General features: G+C 33.1%; 1 protein-coding gene across 1 annotated transcript; it reads right to left on the minus strand.

Annotated features, from left to right (window-relative positions):
- Window positions 1-316: 316 nt before the first annotated feature.
- LOC127105023 (uncharacterized) lies at window positions 317-4,618 on the minus strand. Its single transcript, XM_051042188.1, has 7 exons — window positions 4,135-4,618; window positions 3,962-4,038; window positions 3,724-3,858; window positions 2,004-2,058; window positions 1,652-1,739; window positions 792-890; window positions 317-590 (listed from the first exon to the last, which is right to left on the minus strand). The coding sequence occupies exons 1-7, from the start codon at window positions 4,536-4,538 to the stop codon at window positions 477-479; spliced, it is 972 nt and encodes a 323-aa protein (XP_050898145.1). The 5' UTR covers window positions 4,539-4,618; the 3' UTR covers window positions 317-476.
- Between the last annotated feature and the right edge of the window lie 6,243 nt (window positions 4,619-10,861).

The raw sequence follows: 10,861 nt of genomic DNA on the forward strand, positions 1-10,861 counted from the left end.
ACACGGGCTATTAGCTACATTAGAATTGCTACAAACAAATCTGAATCATAATAACTCATTACAACTTTTTTGCTGGAAAAATGCTTTAACCAAGTAGTTTCTCAAAAATTTAAACTCGGATCCTTGTGAGTTTTTACCTTCAAACCATTTTGTTGATTCTCATTACAACTCTTACCTATTTATTGCATTTTGTTGATTTTCAACAACCACTTTCAAACGTAAAGGGGGAGATATGTTTTGAAATATGAAAAAAGCGAGAAGAAGATTGTTTAAGCGCGAGAATGTGTTAAGGACTAGAAAACATGAGACAAAAAAGGAGAGAGAATCCTGATGTACCTATAAATTAATAATGGTTCAACATATGTGTCTAACTCTAAGTTATCAGACCACCATTGGTGATATTCCTCAAATCCACTCCAATATTTTCAATAACCCAAAGCAATAACAAGCATACAAATAATGTACATTGAGATCGACTAAACCCTATTTTTTGATGCCTCGGCCTCCAGATTTCGGTAAAATGTGCCCAGACAGCCATTAATGATACGAGGGGCTGCTCCATCACAGAACCGCTTAGCCAGATCCACTGCCTTCAAAACAAACATAGTACATTATATAAGTTTTTATTCTTGTGAAAGTGTGTGAATGTATATGCAATATGCTAGTATCATTTACCAAGTCCCTTAATAGCAGCTATCATTTCGGTGTTATCGGTGATACACATGATATAAAAAATTTTCTGATGGTAGAAAAAATGATGTTGTATGTTGAAGTATAAAATTAAGACTTACCTCATTAATGACGATTTGGTGTCTGGTGTCTAGCATGGCTATTTCAGACATTGCCAAGTGAAGAATAGAAAGCTCTAAAATCTTCCCCGCTGGCTCACTCTGGAGTGCATCAACAAAAAACATGCATACTATGGCTATTAGCAAGCAGTGTGATATTCAAGAATTATCATTATAATACGTGTGAGTGTGTATGCAAGGGATAAAACAGAAATAAACAGTTACGTGCAGTGGCAGGCTTGGTTGAATATTTTGAAAAGGCCAAATAGTTAAGAAATATGTATAAACAATTCACTATCATTAGATGAATTGATATTTAGTATGATTCTCAATTTTAATGCTAGATTAACTCCAATCACTGGTTAAAATTGATATTCCCAACAGTAACTGTTTGATGATCCCAATATATCCAACAAAACACTCAATGCTGCTATTTCAAACAGAATCAAAACCAACCAATCAATAATTAAGGTTTTGATTTGTTATTACTTGTTACTTTGGAATTACATCCTATTTTGGATTATCTCACTCCAGTATAGAATAGGATTACCTTACTAGATTGTTTGGTTTTGTTAGGACAATATATAGACAGTTGGTGTAAACATTTGATACAATCTTCTTTTGCATAATAACGAGATATTAGGAATTTCTTTTCTGCAGAAAACATCTAAAATCGAAGTTAAAGGAGTCATTATAAAGCTTGGACAATCCTCACCTCTTGACCTAACTCTAACTTTTGAGTAAGGTCTAGCACAAACTCTATGAAATAAGATAAAAGCATTTACTATATCTATTGGCTCATTTTGTTAGGGATGCAAGGGGGAGATAATAATTTTGTGCAAAAGCTATTACATTTCTTGTACCTGCCAATTTGGTGGGATAACTTTATTAATAACAGGGGCATGACTGTCCCATCTATCCCTGACTGCAACCAATAGTTTCCTGGTGAACCTGCAGATATGGCACAGTGCTAGATTATTAGCTTCCCTCACACGGGTTGGAATAAGAATAAGGTGTTGTGTTGTGGGTTCAACTTTCCCCACTAACATTTCTAACATCTAGTGACTAACAATTGTCAATTAAAAAAGAGAAAAAAACAAACACACACACGAGGACACTCAGTCATGCAGTGTTTGAGGAAAAATGACAAGCTTTAGCTACAGGTATATGTCTGATGCATGCATTATAATTTATATGTAAAGGGTTTACATTTACCTCAAAATCAGTCTGCTATAAACCAGCTTTGGGGGAGCTGCAAGAACTTCTTCTTCTGAAATGCAACAGAACAATACATGTTACAAAAGGAAATTGTAAACTGAGCAGATAATAAATATTATACAACCAAGACAGAGCTTTTTACGGACACACACGTGACAACACACAGACTTCTGTCATGTGAAATAGTTTGACATAATAAGGAAGGTTGCACTAAATTTAAATACCTAAGTTATATAATACTACAATCCTATAAGTCTTCACCAGTAACAGATAATGTCCGAATTAAAATCTATATAAATAAATCTGCCATAAATAGGAAGGCCTTAACATGATAACAGAATATCAAATTGCTAAATCTCCAAACTTCTGCAGTGACAACCAGGGTAAAACTCTATAAATCTCTGTTCTCATGGATACTAAAGTAGAAAAGCTTAATGTTTCATTTGTATGCAAGGTTTTAAACTGAAGAGCATGTCATATGTTGCAACTATAATATCAGTGTGCCATTAAAGGAGATCAACACCACATCAGTATAACATATTTTAATTGAATTTGAATTAAAATTAAAACAGATCTAAAATCCCTAATTCGCGAATCCCTCATGCAGTTCATTGTCATCCTTGTTCTCACGTCCCAGCATACGCCCCTAACTAGTGATTATGCAGCCGTTATAACTTACACCTGGCTATTAAGCGAGTAAGAAATGGAAGAAGAAAAAATTTCAAATTACGGAATGTAGTTGAAACATTATGGCATATACTGAATTAATATAATCCAAGTTCTATATGTTGATTGACCTATGTTTATATGTTATAGGCGGATAGATGATAACAGTTAACAATTACTAAAGGTGGGTACATCCATGTGTCGTGTATAAGCAAAAAAAACTGATGTATGATTCAACTTATACATCTTTTAAAAAAGTCATGGAATTGTTAAAAAGAATATTATAAATTTATAATCATTTGGGCGTGCCGGTGACAAAATGATTCAAGAGAAAAAGAATAACAGACAAGGAAATCTTTGGTTGTGGATAATCGGTAGTCGAGATGAAGATGATTGTGTACAGCAGTGAGAGAGGTGATGAAAATAAACAAAGATGAGTGGGGCGGTATAAAACGACACAGTGGAGAGGGAGGGCTGTGGGAGGACCCGAAATACAGTATAACCAATTAGTTATTGGGATTAACTTTCGGGTTTCTTTAAATTTTGGTGTAACTAAAGCATTTTACCCCGGTATAACAAAACGAAAAATATCTGATAGTGATTGGATAATAGTGTAAAATGGTTTTACTCTGGGCTGTAAATGGCATGTATCAGACTGCATAAGCTACAGCACAACTATCGTCTATTGATATTGACATGCTACATATTCGAAGTTAGAATTATCATGAAAAGCCAATAAACTCTCCTACTAAAGCTTACTTTCAAGCGTCAATCCTATTAGCAATTGAAATTTGAAACACTAAATAAAGAAATTACCGACTTTCATTTCCAAATACCTATTAAATTGCAATTTGACCAACAAATCAAATTAACCAGTCATATTTATCAGTCATGAAAGTAGGCAGAAAACATATAAAAACTACGACCTAAACAAACTGCTAGTCGAGACGCCAGAAATCGTGAGCTGTAAGTCGGAAATAATTACAGAAACAGATGACATATGCACACATTACATTACCAACTATTGTTATTAAAATTCATAATTCATTACCAATCGCAGTCTCGAGTTCAATATTCCTTAGAAGTTCATTTGCTTCTTCATCAGTTTTAACAACAACAGGTGGCTCTCCAAAATTCATGAGATTATACTCCAACAACTTTTCCTTTTTGAATTCATAACCGGTCTCTATAACAAACAAAGAAACAAACACATCCCCTTCAATTCTCAAGTCAATACAAAAACTATAGTCAACCACCAGAATCAAAACCAACGCTGAACCGTTAATTACCTCGGCGTTGATTCATCCTTCTCTCAAACAGCCGAACCGGGTCCAAACCCTCCAAGCAAGACGCATAAATTATAGACCTAGAAAGTAAAATTGAAAAATAATAAAAAAAATGAACTTTTCAAATTCAATAGAGTGTGAAACTGTAATGTAATATAACACTGTAATGTGGTTACAGAGCAAGTTCTCTGGCTGCTCTGGGACTACAAAGCCGGCCGGTTTTGTCAACTTTAGGCAAACCGGAGTTATCAGGTGTTCTGGAGACGGAAGCTTCGTCTCGGTCAAGTGCCAAAGTGGAGCCACGGAGAGAGCATCGAAGAGGGAGATGCAGTGAAGCTGTGGTGTCAATTTTTGGTTTGGGGAGGAATTTGGGGAAGTGAGAGTAACGGTGGTGGTTGAGTAGAGAAGAGGGGAGACAAAAATGGTGGTTGAGTTTGGAAGATGAGGTTGAAGGTGAAGAGAGGGGGAGTAAAGTTCCCTCCATTGCAGTAGTGTAGAATAGAATGTAGATGGATAACAATAATAATTGGATTAGAAATATGTTTTTTTTGCTTATATGTTTTGCCACGGTAGCGCTCATAAACCTTGCAGTAGTTTTCTTATTGATGGGTTTTTGAAAAATTAATTGTTTGGATGAAAGTGAAAATGGAAGGAAAAATAATAAATGTAAAGAATATTGAAAGGATGGAAGTTATTTGAAAGTGAGATCATGTTGTTTCCTTTTTCTTTATTGTTCTAACAAAATTATGAAGAGGTTTTACACTTTGTTTGGTAGAGTAGAAATAGAGAAAAATAATTCATCAGGATAATTCAACACATTATCGAATTAAGTTTGCTTGACAACCTAACCATAATAGAACGAGTGCATTTAGCAAACCTCATTTATGAAACTCTATGGTAAACAAACTTGAAACGATATAAATATTTTTATTAAGTACAATCTTATATGCATGTGTTATGAGTCAGCCTTGGGCTCAAAAGTGAGGAAGCCCAAATGCGAGAAAGTCTAATTCTTAAACATGAGCGCTAGATTGTTGAAGACCCCTTCTTCATACCTAATTGAAGGGTCCTCTGTATTTTATGATGGATGACCCGGGCGGTCCTAAGTAACCTCCATACATAAAGTTTTCCATGTGCCAAGTCTGGGGTATTATACTCATTCTCAAATTTGCACTACTTCTCATTCATTCACTAACTTAAAAGTTTGAGTGATAAACTTGCTAATTCATCGTGCTCCTCCATACCGGAAGGTCGACCCATCATGCTTGAGCCATATTCCACTCAATCATCATTTGCTCTTAAGCAAAATAATGACGTCATCTGTGAGAATCGACTTACAGTTCTCACAAATTTCCACAATCAGATCCTTCTGATTCTAAAGGTCATAAACTATTACAACAATTTCACTTGAAAGAAGATAATGATATATGATCCATCTCTAGAGGTCACCACAGGCTCACTGGCCTTAAAACCATCATTTTATTTCGTCATCTCCTTGATTGACGGTGGATCATTTGGCGAGGAGAAATTATACACAAAGTGTTCAACGCGAGGATCTTCGAAATCATCAATGTCAACTAGAAGGCAGAGAGAAAACACATATATCTTAGGGTTCCGAGACATAAAGAAGGTGAACGACATTTTCAATGTGATCCTTATTGACGAGGGTAGTTCTTGCGATGTCATGTATACCAACGTCTTCATGAATGTAGGGTTACATAATTGAGACCTTGTACCATGTGAATGCAATAACCTCATGGCAGTCAACGACTTCACCATTCACCCTAGCGAAGTTGTAGAGTTATCAGTCTCCATCGGAGAAGGGAAATATGAGAGAACTGTGAATGTGTATTTCTTGGTGATTCTCTGTAAGAGTGTTTACAAATGTATTTTAGATGGATCTTTCAAGGATTCTTGTGACTTGAGCCACGTTTCCCGAACCAAACTTCTAGGAATGTTCAAACTCCCTGATTTGAGTCAAACAACTTTTCGGCTTGAATCATGTATACAAAAGTTTCTTTATTCAAATTATTGAATTTCTTACTATAATCGTTTTGCATTGATTTTTGGTCAAAGATCGATTTATGCATGCAAATGAGACATTTTAATGAAAACTGACCTATTCTAAGACATGTACAATAATCTAATATGATAGACTCAACCACTACAAAATATAATTAAATAGAGAATCAGAAAAACCCTAAAACCTTAATGATACCCTCTGAGAGATTTCAGTATCCCTTTTTTTTATGCTTGACGACTTTCATTGTAATTGAGCCGGCATGAGTATGAATAAAGCGTGATCAAGGCTTTCCTTATACTCCCTCTGAAAATTGCACCATAATTGCATAAAACACATAAACCAGTTATAGACTCATTAAAACTTCTCCTCTTTGACAAAATCAAAAAGAGATTGAGAGTTAAAATTCTAAAATTCAAACAACTAGCACAAATGAAATTACAAATTATATTCTAAAAGAAAATAAGTTAAAATAGCTACAAATGAGATACACAAAACCGCTGAAGAATGGATCAAAGATAAAATGATCCACTAGACATACCAAATGCAACAAATATATAGAACATGAATATGAACAGTAAAACACAATTACTAAGACACAATGATGTGGAAGAATATACATAAATAATGATGTACATAACACACGTCATACACAAAAATAACGCATAAATACAACAAATAAAGCATCATGCTTATAGATTAAAAATGCACTTAAAAATATTTTAGGTAGGCAGATAAGAAGATAAGCAGCATTGTAGATATCCTTGCATAGATTTAGATAGGTCATATGCAAAATTAAAATAACTAAGAGATAAAAGTTTGAGGAGATCATACCAATAAAGTTGATATACAGTGTAATTTTCTACACACAAAAAAATGTTAGTGCACAAGGATATAATCTAAGATTATTCAAAGTAAGATGGATCAAGGATACCTAACTCCTTACAGATTTTATGAAGAGGTTCTGCAGATAATGGTTTTTTTAAAATGTCAGCAAGTTGATTTTTAGTGTCCACATATTCAAAAACCACACCACCCTTTTCACATGATCCCTAAGAAAATGGTGTAATCTCAATATGCATAGTGTGTAAATACAAAAATGGATTCTTAGTAAGATTAATCGCACTACTGTTATCGCATTTAATTGGAACACATCCAAATTTAAATTATAGTCCAGTAGATGTTGCTTTAGCCAAAGGATTTGTGCACAACGGTTACCAACGTCTACATACTTTGCCCATGTGGTAGAAAGAGCAACATTGAGTTATTTCTTGTTGATGCCAAGAAACCAAATGATTTTCAAAGAGGTGACAAGTACCACTATTACTTTTCCTATTTAATTTCCACTCCATGAATTTATAATCAAAGAAACCTACTAAGCTATATCTCCTACCTTTGGGAAACCAAAGACCAAGGTGGGAGATTTCGTTAAGAAACCTCAAAATTCTTTTAACGATCTTAAAGTGACACTTAAAATCTAGCACACATACACACACTAAGCATAACATCATATAAACTTGTTGTTAAATAAAGCATATATCATACAATACCTCTGTATTTGGTAATCTTTTATCGTTAATCCTTGTTCATCTTTATCAATCATAATATTTAAAGCCATTTGTGTATATATAAACTTTGAATTCTTCATGTCATACCTTTTTAGCAACTTCAAGCAATAATTCATCTCGCTAATGAACATGCCTTTCTCTATTTGCTTGAATTGTAAGCCCGAGAACTAGTTGACTTCTCCCATTAGGGACATCTCAAATTCACTATGTATGACACTAGAAAAATATCTACACAAAGACTTATTAGTAAAACTAAAAATAATATCATCTACATAAATTTGAACTAAAAGAATATGTGATCATTTACCCTGTATAAATAAAGTAGTGTCTACCATATCATGGTTAAATACTTTCTTAAGTAAGAAAACACTAAGGTGCACATACCAAGCTCTAGGAGCTCGTTTGAGACCATATAGAGTTGTTTTTAATTTAAAAGCATGGTCAAAATTTTATGGTCCTTAAAACCGAAAGGTTAAGAGATGTAGATTTCTTTGTTTATAAAATCGTAAAGGAAGGAAAACTTAATGTTCATCTAATACAACTTAAAATCCATGCAACATTTGAATGCCAAAAGGAGTCCAATTACTTTGAGACGAGCTATGTGAGTATATATCTCCTCATAGCCAATCTCTTCAGTTTGTATGTATCCTTTTGATACAAGACTTGCTTTATTTCTTGTCATTACGCCACTTTCATTACGTTTGTTTTGAAAACCCAATTCGGTGTCTATAAGTGTTTTATTTTGAGGACGTAGAACAAGATCATATATGTCATTTCTTTTAATTTGGTTTAGCTCCTCTTGTATAGCAAGTAGACAATCTTCATCAGTCAAAGTAACAATGATGTTTTTTGGTTCAATATGTGAAACAAAGGTTGAATAATTGCATAAATTATTAACCTGGAAACACACACTACTACAAAAAAAAAAACACATTCAACCTCGCACGTGAAGCTGATTTAACCTCGATTAAAGAGACGAGGTAGCGAATGACGTCATGAAAAGTTGTCACTTTACCCTCAGTTTAAAAATAACTAAAGGGATAATTGAAATGGTCATGGGTTCGATCCCCATTAATATCTTTTTTATATTTTCCAAATAAGCATCATATATCTCTTGGTTTAATAACAAAACCGAGGAAAAAGATATATTATTATTTTTAAAAAATACTCATCACATTATTTACAATATTAATATATTAATTTATTTACAAATTACATTATTTACACAGAATATTAAATTTGTTCTTCATCGTCATCGTTGTCGGTGAAGAAGAGATATTGATATCTTGGGGAAGAGCAAATGTTGGCGATCCTCGTTTCATTGATTTTGAGAAAAATCAAATGTTTGATATAAAACAAAAAAATGTTAGATAAATAAAAAAATATTCAGTTACATATTTATTTAAGAACGCAAACATTGAAGCCAAATAATTTTATGCTCTTGCAATTCATCCTTGAGAACTATTCTCAAAAAAGATAAACGTTTTTTTAAGTTTTAAAGTTTTTATTATCAATTTTTAATATTCATAATACTTTTATAATGAAGGTTTTAGGTTTCATGAGGATCACTAATAACATTGTCTTTAGCGTTGATACTCGTTCAATGAACGATAAAGATTTGTTTAAGGACGGTGAAGAAATTAAATTAACACGCTTATATTTTACCTGAGTTATAATCAAAGTTGATGTAAAATGTGTTTCTTTTTAAATAAAAAATAATAAAATATATTCGAACCCAAGTGCCACATACCTCTAAGATTATGTTAAAAACTAAGGGGGAAGAGCTTTTGTTTTTATATTTACATTGTTTACATACAAATATTAAATAAATTGTTTAAACAAATCTAGATTTTGAGAATGAATTCTTGGAGAGCAACATATATTTCAAATTTCTGATAAGTTATCTATTTCAACTAAGAGATTTTTTTCCCGTACGTACAATCCATCCCAAAGAGATTTCATTATCTTGAACAAATATTTTCATGGCAAAGAGAACATGAGAGGGAAATCGACGATTGTGTTTAGAAATAAATTTCTCAATGTTGTCAACCGAGGAAAGTAATAAATTTCTCAATGTTTTATTTGATTGACAACATAAAAATGTTATTAGAAAAATACAACGCCATTGTGTGAGATAGATTGCAAGAGCAGAAAAATATTTTGTTCAAGATTGAAGAACGTTGAAGATTTCTTCTGTCTTGCAATCCATCACAAAGAATGATGCGCAAAACTTTTGAGCGGCTACATATAAGTTATGTTTAGGGTAAAATCTGATTAACAAATGCTTTTATAATAAAATATGATAATCTCATCCCTCGGATATTAAATATAACCGAAGGTATAAATCATTAATTTAAAAATTAAATAAAAAAAATACATCATTTTTAAAGAAATAAAAACATAAACTGATGTTGTTGGGATTCGAAGCATGTCCTGAATTATTTTTTCCCTTGGTTATATTTAGAAAGTGAGGGAATATGTGGTATTTATTGGAAAAAAAACATGATGTGCCTTGATCTTATACCTCGATTTTTGGTTAGGTGAAAGTTTTGTCAGAAATATATTATTTGTAGTAGTGACATGCTTACACCTTTTTAATGTCTATGAGAATGTTGTCCAACGGATGGTCTTTTGCAACATTCTAATTTTGAGACAACTTTATTAAGGTATCTTTTTATCGTCCTCTTATTCACTTTCCTATTTATCATGTTTAATATCCTCACTTTTAGGTGGATCCATTTCAGGAACGTCGTCCTTGACTAAATCTTATGTCATTACATCTGGAACATAAAAACTATAAGAAATACCCTTCCATGTCTCTTGGGTCTTGTTTCATCAAAAGTCACATGCGCATACTCTTCAATAACATAAGTTTTATTATTGAAAACTTTATATGAATTAATAAATGAGGAATAACCTAGAAAGATTCCCTCATCATCTTTGGCATCAAACTTATCTAACTTGTCTTTAATATTATTTAAAATAAATCATTTACACCCGAAAATGCAAAAATAAGAAATATTTGACTTTCTACCTTTCAGTTGAAGGAGAATAGCCATCCAAGGCGCAACGGAATTTAAAAATTTCTCCATTTAGTGATCCTTACGAATGGGCATGATCAGTGATAGAATCGTTACCTCTTGTGGCGATCACGAACGTTGAACGATGACAACGTCTCTACTCAGTCCACACGAACGGATTTCTTCAATCGCATTGCTAGCTGTTATGAATGAAGGCTTTGAGTGAGAGAGAGAGGGAAACGAAATTTCAAGTCTTCACTTGAGTGTTAGTCTCAATGAGTGACAATGCTTCTAC

The sequence above is a fragment of the Lathyrus oleraceus genome, chromosome 7 (assembly GCF_024323335.1).
Source record: "Lathyrus oleraceus cultivar Zhongwan6 chromosome 7, CAAS_Psat_ZW6_1.0, whole genome shotgun sequence".
In the NCBI taxonomy this organism is placed as follows: domain Eukaryota; kingdom Viridiplantae; phylum Streptophyta; class Magnoliopsida; order Fabales; family Fabaceae; genus Lathyrus; species Lathyrus oleraceus.